The sequence below is a fragment of the Leucoraja erinacea genome, chromosome 17, assembly GCF_028641065.1.
Source record: "Leucoraja erinacea ecotype New England chromosome 17, Leri_hhj_1, whole genome shotgun sequence".
NCBI lineage: Eukaryota > Metazoa > Chordata > Chondrichthyes > Rajiformes > Rajidae > Leucoraja > Leucoraja erinaceus.
In genome coordinates, this window is record NC_073393.1 from 37,300,235 (window position 1) to 37,319,639 (window position 19,405).

General features: G+C 40.2%; 1 protein-coding gene across 1 annotated transcript in view; it reads right to left on the reverse strand.

Annotated features, from left to right (window-relative positions):
- terfa (telomeric repeat binding factor a) overlaps positions 1 to 10,298 on the reverse strand; it is a 29,487-nt gene extending 19,189 nt beyond the window's left edge. Inside the window, exons 1-4 of the mRNA XM_055648969.1 lie at positions 10,018 to 10,298; positions 6,359 to 6,436; positions 2,702 to 2,814; positions 1,928 to 2,014 (exon numbers count right to left, since the gene is read on the reverse strand). Coding sequence (XP_055504944.1) covers positions 1,928 to 2,014; positions 2,702 to 2,814; positions 6,359 to 6,436; positions 10,018 to 10,255 — 516 coding nt within the window. The 5' untranslated portion in view covers positions 10,256 to 10,298. The remainder of the gene's footprint in view (positions 1 to 1,927; positions 2,015 to 2,701; positions 2,815 to 6,358; positions 6,437 to 10,017) is intronic.
- Between the last annotated feature and the right edge of the window lie 9,107 nt (positions 10,299 to 19,405).

Genomic DNA, 19,405 nt, shown 5'->3' on the forward strand with positions numbered 1-19,405 from the left:
CCCATCAAAAGTATCCAAGTTAATTTCAGACTCCTATATCCATCCATCCATTCATTCATTTTCCATTAAGATCTGACTAATCTTAAACATTTCACTTCTGGCACTCAGGCCAAACATACGAGTTACTCACGAGCCACTACGGTAAACTCACGGGCTACTAGGATATTACAACAAGTTTAAAAGTTTCAAATTTTTCCTTCAAGAGTAAATTTGACTTGTGGAAATCTTTCAACATGAAACATTTTCACGAGTTAACAAGTTTCCCTGAGTATCTGCCGTTAGCGTTACGAGTCGCTAAGTTCAGTCCACGAGTTCTGACGTTCCCGCTACGTTAATTCTACGTGATTACCATGAGTTTGATTTGTTTTTAACTCGGGTTCACTCGTGGGTGGACTCGCACCGTGAGACAGGGGTTTAACTCTCTTTTGAATGCATCGTGTGAATTGGCCTACATTGCCTTCGGAGGCAGAGAATTTCACAAATTCACAACTCTCTGGGTGAAAAAGTTTTTATCATCTCAGTTCTAAACGGCCTACCCCTTATTCTTAAACTGTGGCCCCTGGTTCTGGACTCCACCAACATCTGGAACATGTTTTCTGCATCTAGCTTGTCCAATCTCTTAATAATTTTATATGTTTTATATTTTCTATGTGGTGGGCAGATGGGGAAAAGATTGGGAGGTAGGCCAGGGAAGCAGAAACCCAATTGGACAGGTGTCTGGGTGATGGGCAGTTGGAAATGGGAAAGGTGAATAAAGGGAGAGATCTTAGGTGGGTTACTTAAAACTAAAAAAAAAAAGTGTTCATACCATTGGGCTGTCGGCTTCCCGAGTGAGAAGGCAGTGGAGACGTCCAAGGACATGAAGAGGATAGGGGCATTGAAGTGAAATGCAACAAGCTCAAGGTAAGAGAGCCATTGCCAACATGCTTTGCAAAATGGTTGTCTGGACATGGCAATATAGAGGAGGCCATATCAGGACCAGATACAATAGACACAGAGCCTACAACCCAAAGGCATGAGCATTGATTGTTCCAATTTTAGTAAGTAACTCCCAGTAGAAACCCATCTGGTGTCTCCTGCACCTTCCTCCTTTTCCTCTCCCACATCTGGTTCCATCTGTCCATTCCTCATTTCCCATTCCTACCAATTGACCATTCTTTGTTCACTATTCCAATTTTTGTCTGCCCATCACCCGCTTATCAATCCATATGGTTTTCTATTCTCCTTACCCATCCTCACTTTCCTCTCCTCCATCTGGTTCCATCTGCCTATCATCCATTCCTTATTGGGTTCCACATGTCACCTTCTGCCTATGTCTATTATTTTATGCACAATTTAAACAAGACCATGGCGGCTCTAGTTATTTATTTCTAGGTACTGACTTGGGTGGAAAAACATTGATAACAAAAAATCAATAATATAAAAAATGACTGTCATAGCATTTAATCATCTTATTTTGGTACCCCAAATTAAGTAATTGCCTCACACCTAATTTCCTGTTGGAGATCTATCAGAAGCGAAGCATCAGCAGAGCCATCTCCATTATCAAGGACCCCTATCATCCATCATCTGCCCACCACATCTTCTCCATTCTGCCAGCTTCTTTCCACAGGCAATAAGACTGGTTAACGGACTGTGTCCCCTCCCCATATATCATACACCAACACATCTAACCTCGCCCATACTTTGACAGCTAGGCACCTGTCAAAGCAAAGCCACTGTTCGGTCTGAATGTCTGTTTTTATTTCAATTTTTAGGCATATTTTAGATATGGTAATTTTAATTTTTAAAGCCATATGCATTTATTCTGTTTTTATTAACCGCACTGATGGGAACTGATTGATAAACAATTTTTTCATTTCATCTGTGTATGTAAGTACTCAGTTAAAATGACATTAAAGTAAATACTGAATACTGATACACATACCTGGTGAGCACTATCCTTATTCAGATGCCGTTCCAATATCGTAGATGCTTCTCGAAAACGTCTATTCTTAATAGATTCAACCACAGCCTTGAGGGAGGACCAACATGTTGTTAGGTATAAAAATAACAGAATAATTTTGCAAAATCTTTGACTACCAATAAACTCATCACAGCTGGTAATTTTAGATGAATGTTTTAGAAGTACAATTTACAGAGAAATTCAATGGCTATTCTTGGATGCTCACTTGTAAAGGAGAGAAATAGAACAACAGCTGAGAATTTATTGGAGCCAATGCCACTATTTTCTTTGTGGATCTTCCATATTTGGCAGCACAAGGATTAACTAAGAAGCTGAACTTTTCTCTACCAGTTACCCTAGCTTCTTTTGGACACATTTCTTTTTTTAGGATAATGCTTGAAATGTTAGGAACAACAATCCTCATTTTACCTGTTCATTTTGGGGATCATTAATTTGATGAGGTTGAACTGACTGACTGCAAGACCTAGCTGCCAAATACACAGTTGCTTTCTTCCATGTGGATGTGTTAAAATACAGAGGAAGCCACGTATAAACACAAATTTTAACCTGGACAATTCTCTACTATTAATGCAACAATAGTAGTTGCTAAATATTTATGCAACATTTTATCATTTCAGTGCCACAAACATTTTATAACAAGCAATTTTGTAATAACGTTATTGGAAAACATTGCTGTCACACCAAAGACTCCCAAAAAATGTATTGATTTCACAAAAAAAATAAGGGTAAAATAACCTGCTTCACCACAGCCTCTCTGACTTCTTCGAACAAATACTCATCCAGCGTCAATTCTGTCTTCATCTGGCCCAAAATTGTTAAAATAGATCCCAGTGGAAAGGTATCCCTTTCTGAAAATTAGATTTGTACAATCACAACAGCACAGCAGTTGAACATTTTGGCTTTTCAAAATATTGCTACTTTCAGCAAAAGGAACATGGCCATCCATTTCCCCCATAACCTCATAATTCCTTTAAGCTCCCTTATGCAATGAATTCCACGCTAAACATATATTTAATAAAGTAAACGTTTCTGTCCTTGTCATTTTAGCCCCTTTGCTGTGGCTGTAGCATGTACCATCTACTAAATGTATTTGCTAATACTACTTGAAATGCATCTCCCAAACTTCTGGCAAATTCCCCTCCAAATCACATAACATCTTGAATGTATACATCAATTTTGCCATTCTTCTATATTACTGGATTTAAATCCCAGAATTTACAAGAATATTGTGGAGGTATATTAATTTGGAGTTTAACATCTTCTCATAGAAACATAGAAATTAGGTGCAGAAGTAGGCCATTCGGCCCTTCGAGCCTGCACCACCATTCAATATGATCATGGCTGATCATCCAACTCAGTATCCCGTACCTGCCTTCTCTCCATACCCTCTGATCCCCTTAGCCACAAGGGCCACATCTAACTCCCTCTTAAATGTAGCCAATGAACTGGCCTCGACTACCCTCTGCGGCAGAGAGTTCCAGAGATTCACCACTCACTGTGTGAAAAAAGTTCTTCTCATCTCAGTTTTAAAGGATTTCCCCCTTATCCTTAAGCTGTGACCCCTTGTCCTGGACTTCCCCAACATCGGGAGCAATCTTCCTGCATCTAGCCTGTCCAACCCCTTAAGAATTTTGTAAGTTTCTATAAGATCCCCTCTCAATCTCCTAAATTCTAGAGTATAAACCAAGTCTATCCAGTCTTTCTTCATAAGACAGTCCTGACATCCCAGGAATCAGTCTGGTGAACCTTCTCTGCACTCCCTCTATGGCAAGAATCTTCTTCCTCAGATTTGGAAACCAAAACTGTACGCAATACAGTGTGGTGTGGTCTCACCAAGACCCTGTACAACTGCAGTAGAACCTCCCTGCTCCTATACTCAAATCGTTTTGCTATGAAAGCTAACATACCATTTGCTTTCTTCACTGCCTGCTGCACCTGCATGCCTACTTTCAATGACTGGTGTACCATGACACCCAGGTCTCGCTGCATCTCCCCTTTTCCTAGTCGGCCACCATTTAGATAATAGTCTGCTTTCCTGCTTTTGCCACCAAAATGGATAACCTCACAGTTATCCACATTATACTGCATCTGCCAAACATTTGCCCACTCACCCAGCCTATCCAAGTCACCTTGCAGTCTCCTAGCATCCTCCTCACAGCTAACACTGCCCCCCAGCTTAGCGTCATCCGCAAACTTGGAGATATTGCCTTCAATTCCCTCATCCAGATCATTAATATATATTGTAAATAGCTGGGGTCCCAACACTGAGCCTTGCGGTACCCCACTAGTCACTGCCTGCCATTGTGAAAAGGACCCGTTTTCTCCTACTCTTTGCTTCCTGTTTGCCAGCCAGTTCTCTATTCACATCAATACTGAACCCCCAATGCCGTGTACTTTAAGTTAAGTTCTCAATGGATAATAACAGATAAGCTTGCTATATAAAACAAAGATCTAAAATCTGTGGCGTCTCATTCTATTAGGGGAACGCTTCTATTAGTGGAATAACTTTGTACTGCTGTTTTGATCCTAAATTGTTTCGAGCTCTATTGTGTTTTTATGCTCTCAACCTTTTCTGCTCTCCAAAGAAAAGTTCCACATTCTTCAATGCTATAAATCCCTCAACCCCGAAAGAGGTATATTTTCTGCAATTTTTCTTAAGGTCTGACACACTTCATAAAATGTAGTGATCAGAATTGGGCACAAAATTCCATTTGTGACCAAACCAGTCATAAAAGAGAATTCAAAGCAATGTAGGATTTTCACAATGAACGGTGGTGATCTGTGAGGTGTTTAGAACAACAGATCAAGGAGTACAATTGCATAGTTCCCTGAAAGCGGTGTCACAGTTGGGCAGGGTGGTGAAGAATGCTTTTCGTGACCTAGTCTTCATCAGCCAGGGCCCTGAGGATAGAAGTTGGGACGTTATGTTGCAGTGTACAAGACATTGGTGAAGCTGCTACAGGAGTTTTGTGTTCAGTTTTGGCCATCCTGCTGGGGGAAAGGTGCCATTGAGCTGGAAAGAGCGCAGAAAAAATGTACAAGTGTGTTTACAGAATTTGAGGAATTGCGTTATAGGGAGAAATTGGGTAGGGTAGAACATTATTCATCAGTGCACAGGATGTTGATGGGTGATGCAATCGATGTATAAAACCACAAGGGGCATAGATAAGGTAAATGCAGAGGCTTTTCCCCTGGGGTTTGAGAAATCAAGAGTTAGAGGGCGTAAGTTTAAGGTGAGAGCAGAAAGATTTAATTGGAACCCTGAGAGGGAACATTTTCCACAGAGAGTGGTACTTATATTGAATGAGCCACCAGAGGAAGTGGTAGGGACAGGTACAGATATTAGTCAAAAGCACCCAATTGGAACCCACAAAAGCACCTTGGTTGGCACAGGCAGGTTTGGCCAAAGGGACTGTTTCTGTGCTGTATGACTTTCTGACTATAAAAGTTAAGTGTAACTTTTTGCTGTAGTTCATCTGTTCTGTATTTATTTATGTTGAAGCAAAGCAAGAATTTAATTGTCCTATCTGGGACACATGACAATAAACTCTTGGATCTTGAATCCCTCTATTTATGATCTCCACAATCCTTAGTTTAAAAAAAAAAATCATATAACATCTGTCCTGCTGCCCTTTAGAATGGCATTAACATATAGCACCTCTTAATTTTTCCTATAAAAATGTACCAATTTTAATTTCATTCCTGGGATGTGGATGTCAACAGTTTGACCAACATCTGCTGCTCGTTTATATCTGCCCCCTGTACCAAATGTCTACCTTGTTCATGTCAGATGATAAGAATCAATCGCCGAGCTGTGGGTGTAGATACTTTCAGAGTTAACAGGATGAAGATGGCAGATTTCCTTTTCTTTGGATGTTTTTGAAAAACTGAATTCTCACAGCCACTTCTACAAATACTATTTTTTGATCCCGACTTCCTGAAGTAATTAAATTGAAGTTTACTGGCATCTTTGGATGGATTAGAATGAATGGTTGCGCATCCATGGACTCAATGGACAACTCAATGAAATGCAATTATGTGCATTGGCAATATTTTTTTTTAATATTATGATACAGTAAAGGTCAGAACAGTGTTTGTAATGTATGGCTGCAGAAACGGCATTTCGTTTGGACCTCAAGGGGTCCAAATGACAATTAAATTGAATCTTGAATCTTGAATCTTGAACAGAGAAGTGCCATAGAGAGCCAAGATAATAAGTGCATTGTTCAAGAAGGAACTGCAGATGCTGGAAAATCGAAGGTAGACAAAATTGTTGGAGAAACTCAGCGGGAGCGGCAGCATATATGGAGCAAAGGAAATAGGCAATGTTTCTGGCCTAAACCCTTCTTCAGACCCTTAAGTGCCTTGTCGACAGAAACAACATTTACTTACCAAATTTGGAGAGAAATTGTATTGTTAGCAGTTTTGTTCCAATCTCCTCCGTATCAATGTATGGTCGATTTAGGACAGCTGTCATTTGAGAGGGAGAAAAAAAAGATAAGATGCATAATGAAATCAAATAAAAATCTGATTGCAAGAAGTGTGATATAAGTTGCACAACTGATATCAGTTTTGCACTGTTATGGTTATCTGGTATTAAGAGTCAAGAGTGTCAATATGTGCCGAAACAGTTCAAAATTCGTACTTGCATCAGCACACGTTTTGTAAACATAGTATTCAATAGATAACATAATAACAAACAAAAAAGTTCAATAAATTGAAAAAAACAAAACAATATAGTGCAAAACAAAAGCTGTTCCTCAACCTGGAAGTCATGGTTTCCAAACTCCTACAGCTTCTTCCTGATGGGAGGAGTAAACTGGGAACGTGGCACAAGTGGTATGGGTCGTTGATGATGCTGGCTACTTTTTTGTGTCCGCAGCCCCCATAGATCTCTTTGATGAGGAGGTTAGGACCAGTGAAGGACTATGCTATGTTCACCTCTTTTTGTAATGTCCTTTGTTCCCGGGCAGTCGAGTTGCCGAACTAGGCCATGATGCAACCAGTCAATATGCTTCCTACCGTATATATCGTGTTTCTGTCCTGCACCTCCTCCATTGTCAGAGTGAGGCGCAGCGCAAATTGGAGGAAAAGCACCTCATATTTCGCTTGGGCAGCTTACACCACAGCGGTATGAATAATGACTTCTCTAACTTCAAGTAATCCTTGCTTTCCCTCTCTCTCCAGTGGTGGGATCCCATTGGAGGTGGTGAAAATGTTGGAAGATTATATGTTGTATACGACAGCTGGTGGGGTGGAAGATGAGGACAAGGAGGACTCTGTCTTTGTTACGAATAGGGGGATGGGGAGTGAGAGCAGAGCTACGGGATATAGAGGAGATCCTGGTGAGAGCCTTGTCTATAGTCGAAGAGGGGAACCCCCATTCCTTAAAGAATGTGGACATCTCCGATGCCCTGGATTGGAACACCTCATCCTGGGTGCAGATGCGGTGTAGATGGAGGAATTGGGAGTAGGAAATAGAGTCCTTACAGGAAGCAAGGAGGAAAGAAGTGTAATCCAGATGGCCATGAGAGTCAGTGGGTTTGCAGTAGAAAGTAGAAGTTATTTGCCTCTGTACTCCACAATTTGACATTTGTAATAGAAACAAAATCACATGTGGTTAAAGTGCACATTGTCAGATTTTATTTAAGCCCATTTTTATACATTTTGGTTTCACCATGTAGAAATTACAGCAGTGTTTATACATGGTCTCCCCCATTTCAGGGCGTCATCATGTTTGAGACATGGCTTCGCAGGTGTTTGTAATTGCTCAGGTGTGTTTACTTGCCTCCTTAATGCAGGTATCAGAGAGCTCTTAGCACCTAGTCTTTCCATCACCTTTGGAAACTTTTATTGCTGCTTATCAACATGAGGACCAAAGTTGTGCCAATGAAAGTCAAAGAAGCCATTATGAGACTGAGAAACAAGAATAAAATTGTTAGAGACACCAGCCAAACCTTAGGCTTACCAAAATCAACTGTGTGGAACATCATTAAGAAGAAAGAAAGCACTGGTGAGCTTACTAATCGCAAAGGTACTGGCAGGCCAGGGACGACTTCCACAACTGATGACAGGAGAATTCTCTCTATAATAAAGAAAAATCCCCAAACACAGAACAAAGAGCAAACATAGTTCTGGAAAAAGGTCTTGTGGACAGAGGAGACGAAGATTAACTTATATCAGAGTGATGGCAAGAGCAAAGTATGGAGGAGAGAAGGAACTGCCCAAGATCCAAAGCATACCACATCATCCGTGAAACAGGGTGGTGGGGGTGTTACAAATGCCTCAAAACTCATTGGTCGGCATAGTTCATTCTGCAGCAAGACAATGATCCCAAACATACTGCTAAAGCAACAAAGGAGTTTTTCAAAGCTAAAAAATGGTCAATTTTTGAGTGGCCAAGTCAATCACCCAATCTGAACGCAATTGAGCATGCCTTTTATATGCTGAAGAGAAAACTGAAGGGCACTAGCCCCCAAAACAAGCATAAGCTAAAGATGGCGACAATTTTCAGGCCTGGCAGAGCATCACCAGAAAAGACACCCAGCAACTGGTGATGTCCATGAATCGTAGACTTCAAGCAGTCATTGCATGCAAAGGATTTGCAACAAAATACTAAACATGACCACTTTCATTTACATGACATTGCTGTGTCCCAAACATTATGGTGCCCTGAAATGGAGGGACTATGTATAAACACTGCTGTAATTTCTACATGGTGAAACTAAAATGTATAAAAATAGCCTATGTTAAAATCTGACAATGTGCACTTTAACCACATGTGATTTTTTTTCCCCATTACAAATCTCTAATTGTGGAGCAGAAGCAAATAAATAAAGGATGGGTCTTTGTCCCAAACATTATGGAGGGCACTGTAGTCACGAAGTGCTAATTTCTTCAGGCAACATCTCTGGGGGAGGGGGAGGAAGGATGATGTTTCGGGCCAGGGCCCTGGTTGTGTACTTTTCTGTGCCTCTTGACCCAAATGGGCCTTATTTGAAGAGCCTTTTAGGATATTCTCCTGCATTACTACAGTAATGGATACTTTAAGCAAAATTGCAATCATGAATTAAGTTTATAAAGGTAATTGTTTTTTTTATAACCTGCAGATGCTGAAAATCTGAAATATAAACAGAAAATGTAAAACTTCAGCAGGTTAGATGCGATCTGTTGAAAGCAAAACAATTAACATATCAGGTTAGGGACACCTTATCAGAACCGAGAAAGAGAAAAGACTTTGCCTAGAGAGCAGAATGATCAACTGAATGTGGAGGCTGGTGGGGTGAAAGAGAAATATCATAAAATATTGGCAGAGAAAGCAGCTTTGACAAAGGGTCACAGACCAAAATACCAACTATTTCACTTTCCACAGATGATGCCTTATTTGCTGAGATTGTCTAGTATTTTATATTTTCATCAGACAGATCTGCTGCCATTATTTTACCACATCAGCAAACGTTTCTTTGTTCCACGTCATCTGTAACAAAAGGCCACCTTGTTTTTTTCTCTCAAGGGTCTCCTGAATTATTTTCTCTCTCCAGATACTGTCTGACCTGCTAAGTATTCTCAGCAGTTTGTGAAGATTGTCACGGGTTCATTCATATATTATTTAATACCTTCCCTAAAACACGATTTAAAGTTCTTACTCGTACTGATGAGATAATTCACATTTCAGCTTGATGATCCGTTAGACTCTTCACTAATGTTAATTAACCTGCAACGTTTTCTCCTTCTATTTCATCTGCGAACCTTTGCTTTTCTGTCACTTCGCAGTTTTCAGCTAACTCCCTGTAGATTTGATGCAGTTCAATGAAAAAAACTTAACTCGAATGTCTCCTTTCCTCTCTATACCGAGCAGGTTATATATTCTTTATCAATCTTCAAAAACGGCAAATATGAACGAAGGGTTTGTGTCTCGGACTTGAAACGTTCGCTCTCTCCTTGTATCCTTGAGGTTGCCTGGCCTGCTGAGTTTTACCAACATTTATTACTTTGGGGCATTTTTTAACTGACGGTGTCCCTGATCACCAAAACGTAATCTCCCTTCTCACCTGTTATCACGTCCAGGATGGCGTAGAAATCCTCATACTCGCCATCTCGAAAAGCCTGAAGTGCACAGTGGAAGTTAAACTCCAAAATCCAGTGGTTCGCTGTTCGTTCGAGATTCCGGAGATCGGTTTTGGCTCCACCAGACGTTTGACTCGCTCTTACACCCATTTCACTTTGCACCGAATCTCCATTCACCTTCCTGAGCTGCGACTCCAAGCCTGTAAACAACTGGTCCGCCATTTCAAACCTAACATTAACCCGGATCTAAAACTAAAATTACCCGGAAGACATCCGTTGCCTCGCCATCCGCTGCAGCGGCGCAGCCACTGGTGGGACAACAAGCCTCCATTTTGGGAAGCAAGCGCAGATGCTGGTTGACGCCAAACTCCGCTCTATGATCTTTGGTTTACCGAAGATAAACACAAAATGCTGGAGTAACTCAGCGGGACAGGCAGCATCTCTGGAGAGAAGGAATAGGTCTGAAGAAGGGTTTCGACCCGAAACGTCACAATTCCTTCTCTCCAGAGATGCTGTCTTGTCCCGCTGAGTTATTCCAGCATTTTGTGTCTGTCATCGGTAACAAACTTCCATGTTGTGATGGAATCGACTGGGATCTGCTGCTGGTGGAGACTTCCAGACAATAAAATGCACTTTTTCTAACCGTCCGTTCATTTCTAAATATACATTACTAGCTGGTTTACTGACAAAGTACATAGCAAAATAAATTAACAGTAAGATAAAGAAGAAAATGCTGAAAGCCCCATAGTTGCCCTCGATTAAACTCATGAGATTCTCAAAAGAAAGTATTGATACATTAAAGTTTTATTTTGATGTCAAGAGCAAGAATTGTTTGCATATCTTCGATTCAGTAATTGTAAGATATAGAGAGGTTGCATTAAAGGTCATAAGGTCAAAGGGCGTGATGCACGGAGTAGCTCAATCCTTCTGGAGTACAAGGCAGCTTCCAGCACACACTAGTAACAAATGAAACACGTACGTTCTTACCTGTTAAAAACCAAAATGGTCAATTTATTGTGCTGTAAAAAATTGTGGAAACGTGAGAGATATTTATTATACTTCAGAATTCCAAAAGTGAGGAGAAATGATGGTAGAGAGAAGCGAGAGCTGAAGGGACAACAACAGCTAACGTGGTTGGCGAACATTGGTCGTGCAGATATCAAGATTGAAAATATTGAGAATTATCTAATTATGCTAATTAAAGCATTCAATCTACATTACTAGTAATTAAATCGTAGGTTCAATAATTGTATAATAGAAAATGATGCACACACATACTCGGAGCTCTGGTGTGTTACAACATAAATTAATGAAATAGTCTCCGGTAAATGCTTGAATTTGTGCTTGCTCTGTCCTTTCTTCCTAAACAATGTTTGTCATTGCTCGAGAATCAAATTGTGTTTTCAAATGGTGCTCAAAATGGTTTCACTAGACGGTTTATTAGACATTTGCAATGTCCGTGAATCAGAGATGACAGCTTGCATAATTGTGGCAGCCGTTTGGCTGAAGGTTCTTTTCTCTTTGCAAAATTACTGATGAATATTTTATTAAGTTGCAGTGCCTCCTGGAATAGGTTTAAAGTTAAATCACGAACAATGCTTTTAAGTCAGTCTGAAAGTGCTTTTACACTGCAAGCATGAGGATATTTTAGATGCCATTTTGGTTCTAACCTGACAGCACCGTGGTCACATTGCTTCTACCTGCTTGGAAAGTTAATCTTGGCAACAGTACGGGTTAGGTGTCCTGACCTTGCTTGCCGTGCAAGGGCTCTCAGCATGTAGATAGAAACAAGCACAGGTTTTCAGTAGACGTTGTTGCCAGTATGGGTCTTCTTTATTTTACAGAAGTACATTGCGCATACTCACACATATTCACGAGACTGATAAGATATTGAATATATCACATGTCAAAAATCATACCATTCTAGTAGTCAGTTCTTACAGTTACCATTATATACATTACACTGCTCTCCCCTGAGAAAGTAAAATAAATTCGACAAACAAGAATAATTTTATACATTTAATCTGACAATTGGTTTACGTACTCTTTCTGATCTCCTCAGTGGTTTTGGGGGAGTGTCAGGCTGTGGTTCTAAAGGAGAGTCAAGTTCAGGATCATTTATCTTTGTCTCTATTTTCTTTGGAAATTCTGATTTTTCATCTGAACTTGGAATAATACCAAAGTCTGACAGAAATGCTACTTCGTCTATGCTTTGCTCTTGTTCATCTCTTGCTGGGGTCATATGGTTTATGTGCACACTTCAACATGTCCTCCAATTTCTACCAAGTACCGACTGGTACCACACACTTCAACTACTGTTACCACCTCCCATTTGTTTGCTATGTAAGGGGGGCTGAGAACACAAACCTGATCATGTGTATTGAACCTACATTCTTTTTGACTTCCACCATAATGACGTTTCTGATCAGATAGTTTGCGTTCAACCTTAGGAGATAGGTTAGGTAGAACCAAACTCAGTCTAGTTCTGAGCCTTTTTTTCCCCTTGAGAAGTTCAGCTGGCATATACCCTGTGGTAGATTGTGGCATGGCACGATATTTCAGTAAGAAACTAGCTAGCCGCTGTAACAAACTGAATTTTGAATTCCCTTCAAGAACTTACTCTTGAGAGCTCCCTTGACTATTGAAACATAGAAACATAAAAAAATAGGTGCAGGAGTAGGCCATCCGGCCCTTCGAGCCTGCACCGCCATTCAATATGATCATGACTGATCATCCAACTCAGTATCCTGTACCTGCCTTCTCTCCATACCCCCTGATTCCTTTAGCCACAAGGGCCACATCTAACTCGCTCTTAAATATAGCCAATGAACTGGCCTCAACTACCTTCTGTGGCAGAGAATTCCACAGATTCACCACTCTCTGTGTAAAAAATGATTTTCTCATCTCGGTCCTAAAAGACTTCCCTCTTATCGTTAAACTGTGACCCCTAGTTCTGGACTAACCCCAACATCGGGAATAATCTTCCTGCATCTAGCCTGTCTAACCCCTTAAGAACTTTGTACGTTTTTATAAGATCCCCCCTCAATCTTCTAAATTCTAGCGTGTACAAGCCGAGTCTATCCAGCCTTTCTTCATATGAAAATCCTGCCATCCCAGGAATCAGTCTGGTGAACCTTCTCTGTACTCCCTCTATGGCAAGAATGTCTTTCCTTAGATTAGGAGACCAAAACTGCACGCAATACTCCAGATGTGGTCTCACCAAGACCCTGTACAACTGCAGTAGAACCTCCGTGCTCCTATACTCAAATCCTTTTGCTATGAATGCTAACATACCATTTGCTTTCTTCACTGCCTGCTGCATCTGCATGCCTACTTTCAATGACTAGTGTACCATGACACACAGGACTTGTTGCATCTCCCCTTTTCCTAATCGGCCACCATTCAGATAAGTCTACTTTCCTGTTTTTGCCACCAAAGTGGATAACCTCACATTTATCCACATTATACTGCATCTGCCATGCATTTGCCCACTCACCCAACCTATCCAGGTCACCTTGCAGCCACCTAGCATCCTCCTCACAGCTAACTCTGCCCCCCAGCTTCGTGTCATCCGCAAACTTGGAGATGTTGCATTCAATTCCCTCATCCAGATCATTAATATATATTGTAAATAGCTGGGATCCCAGCATTGAGCCTTGCGGTACCCCCTAGTCACTGCCTGCCATTCACAAAAAGGACTTGTTTACTCCTACTCTTTGCTTCCTGCCTGCCAACCAGTTCTCCATCCACATCAATACTGAACCCCCAATACCATGTGCTTTAAGTTTGCATACTAATCTCTTATGTGGGACCTTGTCGAAAGCCTTCTGAAAGTCCAGATATAACACATCCACTGGTTCTCCCTTATCCACTCTACTAGTTACATCCTCGAAAAATTCTATAAGATTCGTCAGACATGATTTACCTTTCATAAATCCATGCTAACTTTGTCCAATGAATTCACCACTTTCCAAATGTGCTGCTATCCCATCTTTAATAACTGACTCCAGAATTTTCCCCACCACCGATGTTAGACTAACTGGTCTGTAATTCCCCGTTTTCTCTCTCCCTCCCTTTTTAAAAAGTGGGGTTACATTAGCTACCCTCCAGTCCTCAGGAACTATTCCAGAATCTAAAGAGTTTTGAAAAATTATCACTAATGCATCCACTATTTCTGCGGCTACTTTGTTAAGTACTCTGGGATGCAACTTATCTGGCCCTGGGGATTTATCGGCCTTTAATCCATTCAATTTACCTAACACCAGTTCCCGGCTAACCTGGCTTTCACTCAGTTCCTCCATCTCATTTAACCCCCGGTTTTCCGGCAGATTATTTGTGTCTTCCTTAGTGAAGACAGAACCTAAGTAGTTATTCAATTGGTCTGCCATGTCCTTGTTCCTCATGATCAATTCGCCTGTTTCTGACTGCAAGGGACCTACAATTGTTTTAACTAATCTTTTCCTTTTCACATATCTATAAAAACTTTTGCAATCAGTTTTTATGTTCCCTGCCAGTTTTCTTTCATAATCTATTTTCCCTTTCCTAATTAAGCCTTTTGTCCTCCTCTGCTGCACTCTGAATTTCTCCCAGTCCTCTGGTAGGCTGCTTTTTCTGGCTAATTTGTACGCTTCATCTTTTGTTTTGATACTATCCCTGATTTCCCTTGTTATCCACGGATGCACTACCTTCCCTGATTTATTCTTTTGCCAAACTGGGATGAACAATTGTTGTAGTTCATCCATGCAGTTTTTAAATGCCTTCTATTGTATATCCACCGTCAACCCTTTAAGAATCAATTGCCAGTCTATCTTGGCTAATTCACGTCTCATACCCTCAAAGTCACCTTTCTTTAAGTTCAGGACCCTTGTTTCTGAATTAACAATCTCACTCTCCATCTTAATGAAGAACTCAACCCTATTATGGTCACTCTTGCCCAAGGGGCCACGCACAACTAGACTGCTAACTAACCCTTCCTCATTATTCAATACCCAGTCTAGAATAGCCTGCTCTCTCATTGGTTCCTCTACATGTTGGTTTAGAAAACTATCCCGCATACATTCCAAGAAATCCTCTTCCTCAGCACCCCTGCCAATTTGATTCACCCAATTTATACGTAGATTGAAGTCACCCATTATAACTGTTTTATCTTTGATCATCAAATTGATCATCATTTGCTAATCAAAAAACTGGAAAAGTACGGAATCAGAGGGGTTGTACTAGAGTGGATGAGAAGCTACATAAGTAAAATACATCAGTTTGTACAAATAGGGGACTGCAAATCAACATGCTTATAAATAACTTGTGGTGTCCCAAAGGGGTCGGTTTTGGGCCCCAAATTATTTATTTTGTATATTAATGATATATGTAGGGTGTCAAACCTCTTGAAATTTGTGTTATTTGCAGATGACGCTAATATTTTCTGTGATGGGGACAATTTGCAGCAGCTTTTGGAGGTGGTCACAGCAGAAATTAGTAAACTAAAAACATGGTTTGATTTGAATAAATTATCATTAAATTTAAACAAAACCAAACTTATGCTGTTTGGAAAACGCAAAATAAATACACGTAAAAGTAATGATAAATAATGTTGAAATAGAAAGAGTGTATGAAAATAAATTTCTGGGTGTGATTCTTGATCACAAAAGCTGCTGGAAACCCCATATAAAACATGTGAGAGCAAAAGTAGCACGAGTATTGGAGTGATGGGGAAAGCAAGGTATGGTTTGAATGAGAATGCACTGTATATTCTGTACAGCTCACTTGTGTTACCTTATTTAAATTACTGTGTGGAAGTATGGGGCAACACCTACAAAACCACCTTACAATCACTAAGCACACTACAAAAAAAAGCTATTCGTATAGTAAACAATGTAGGATATCATGAACACACCAATATACTGTATTTAAAATTACACACCTTAAAGATTAAGGATCTGGTAGAATTTAAGACTGCACAAATAATTTATAAAGCAAAAAATAAACTGCTACCTGTAAACATACAAAAACTGTTCAAAGACAGAGAGGGGGGTTATAACTTTAGAGGGAAACTAAACTTGAAACAGCATTATGCTCGGACCAATTTAAAAAGTATGTGTATTTCCATTTGTGGGGTGGTTTTGTGGAATGGTCTTGACGAAACGATTAAACAAAGTATGAATATAATGCAATTTAAAAAAATGTACAAAAGATATATCTTTGAATACAGTAATGAGGAAGGAGAATGTAAATCTCACAGATGTTAATGGTGCTTGTTCTTTTTGTTCTTTTCTTTTTTTGTTCTTTTTTTCTTAATAGCTTGATTGGAGTAGTTTTATTTGAATTGTCTGTTTAGTTTATTTTATTAAATGTTGCATTTGTTAATGGTGAAGAATGGGGATAGGACTTGACAAGCATAGGCTTCTTCCTATCCCTTTTCGAACGAGTCTAATGTGTATTATGTTGAAATTGGCTTTTGATTTTTTAATTTATGTATGTACATATATGTTATGTATATGTGTATGCGTGTATATGTATGTATGTATATATGTACATGTATATGTATGTATGTGTGTATGTATGTATATATATATATGTATATATATAATTTCCTTTTATTTATTCATTTTCATCTTTTCTTTTCTTCTTTTTTTTTAATCATTCGAAATAAAAGATATCATTCATTCATTCATACCTTTGTTGCACGCATTTCTAATTTTCTGTTTGATGCCATCCCCAACTCCACCACTACTGTTAGGTGGCCTGTACACAACCCACTAGCGTTTTCTGCCCCGTAGTGTTTCGCAGCTCTACCCATATCGATTCCACATCGTCCAAGCTAATGTCCTTCCTTTCTATTGCGTTAATCTCCTCTCTAATCAGCAGTGCTACCCCACCTCCTTTTCCTTTCTGTCTATCCCTCCTGAATATTGAATATCCCTGGATGTTCAGCTCCCAGCCTTGGTCACCCTGGAGCCATGTCTCCGTGATCCCAACTATATCATATTCATTAATAACTATCTGCACATTCAACTCATCCACCTTATTACGAATGCTCCTTGCATTAAGATACAAAGCCTTCAGGCTTGTTTTTACAACACTCTTACCCCTTATACAATTATGTTGAAAAGTGGCCTTTTTGATTTTTGCCATGGATTTGTCTGCCAGCCACTTTTACTTTTCACCTTGCTACCTTTTGCTTCTACCCTCATTTTACAGCCCTCTGTCTCTCTGCTCTTGCACCCATCCCCCCGCCACATTAGTTTAAATCCTCCCCGACAGCACTAGCAAACACTCCCCCAAGGACATTGGTTCCATTTCAGCCAAGGTGCAGACGGTCCTGTTTGTACTGGTCCCACCTCCCCCAGAACTGGTTCCAATGCCCTAGAAATTTGAATCCCTCCCCCTTGCACCATTTTTCAAGCCACGTATTCATCTGCAATATCCTCCTATTTCTACTAGCCCGTGGCACTCGTAGTAATCCAGAGATTATTACCTTTGAGGTCCTACTTTTAAGTTTATCTCCTAGTTCCCTAAATTCACCTTGTAGGATCTCATCCCTTTTTTTACCTATATGGTTGGTGCCAATGTGCACCACGACAACTGGCTGTTCACCTTCCCCCTCCAGGATGTTCTGCAGCCGTTCAGTGACATCCCTAACTCTTGCACCAGGGAGGCAACATACCATCCAGGAGTCTCGTTTGCAGCCGCAGAAACGCCTATCTATTCCCCTTACAATTGAATCCCCTATTACTATTGCCCTTCCACTCTTTTTTTCTCCCCTCCTGTGCCGCAGAGCCACCCATGGTGCCATGAACATGGCTGCTGCTGCCTTCCCCTGATGAGCCATCTCCCCCAACAGTATCCAAAATGGTATACCTGTTTAGGAGGGAGATGACCGCAGGGGACTCCTGCACTACCTGCCTACTGCTACGCTGGCTAGTGGCCACCCGTTCCCTTTCTGTCCGCTCAACTTTTACCTGCGGTGTGATCAACTCACTGTATGTGCTATTCACGACTTTCTCAGCATCGTGGATGCTCCAGTGTGAATCCAACCGCAGCTCCAATCCCGACTGGCCTTTCGGCTGTACCGTTAGATGCCAGATGGTAAGTTGGCACTAAGGTATGCTTGATACCATTTAGCTTCATGAAAGTTTGGGACAGTGCAGCACGAAATTGGGGGACGTTGACAGAGCCAAACTCTTCAGGTAATCCATGATATGCAAATATAGACCACAATGCGTCTATTTTTCATTCTGTTGTGTTTGTACCTATATGTACCGCCTCAATACACTTTGAGTGGCCATCTACCAAAACTAAAAAAAAATATTCCCGTGTTCACAAAAATCCACATGAACCCTCTGAAAAGGTTTAGTAGGCCGAGACCATGTTTGCAAAGGGGTTTGGGCAGGCCTACTTCTACAACTCTGTCAGATCCTACATTTGCTTGCCATTGCTTTTATGTCATTGTCCAATCCTGGACAATACATGCAACCTCTAGCTGTATATTTCATTCCCACAATACCTGTGTGTTCACTATGGAGTTCTTTAAGTAATCTTTGTGTTAAACAATTGGGTACTACTAACAAAGATCCTATAGTGGAGCAAGATAGTCCACTCCTGCTAAATCCAATGGGCTGATGTGTAGTGTGCAACGGAGCGTAACGTCGGCCATTTCAGTAAACCCGACCCGACTTTGGTTATCCCTCTCGCAATGTAAGCAGCGTTGTGGGGGAACAGTTTGTGTGTATGATATAGGGTTAGATTCATTATTAATAATTAATATGTTAATAAATTATAATTCTGTTAATTTTCTTTTTTAATGTTTTAAAACAATATATTTTTAAATGGCTCATGTGTTGTGTTTGAGTTGATTTTTCAATTAAACTTGCACTCTGTAATTCATCTAATCACTGTTCATAACTACGGTATTTGGTAAAATAATAGCAATATGAAGATTGCTTCATATGCTAGCAATATGAGGGTAGCAATATGAAGATTATCCAGTTGCTCTACTCTTGGGATGTTCCTTAATGTTTTTTTGTGTCTCTGGAATTGTTTTTCAACAATAAAATGGGTCTGGTCTTCCCAATAGCCAGAGAGTGGAATGAGATTTGTCTGTAATGGTGGAGTTATCTAAATGTAGTATTTAACAAAATAAAATTTGTTTGAGCAAGATTAACAAATGATGTATAACTTAAGGATGATTTTATTCAGCGACCATACAACTGATTAGATTGTGTAGGAAAGAACACACATACACACATATATTACTGTATCTAGGCAAAAAGCTATGACTGAGCTACACTATATAAACATTTCACTACACAGTCTATATGTTCTGACATAGCTCTATGATCTGACCTACAGTGAGAGATTGAACAGGCTAAATAATAT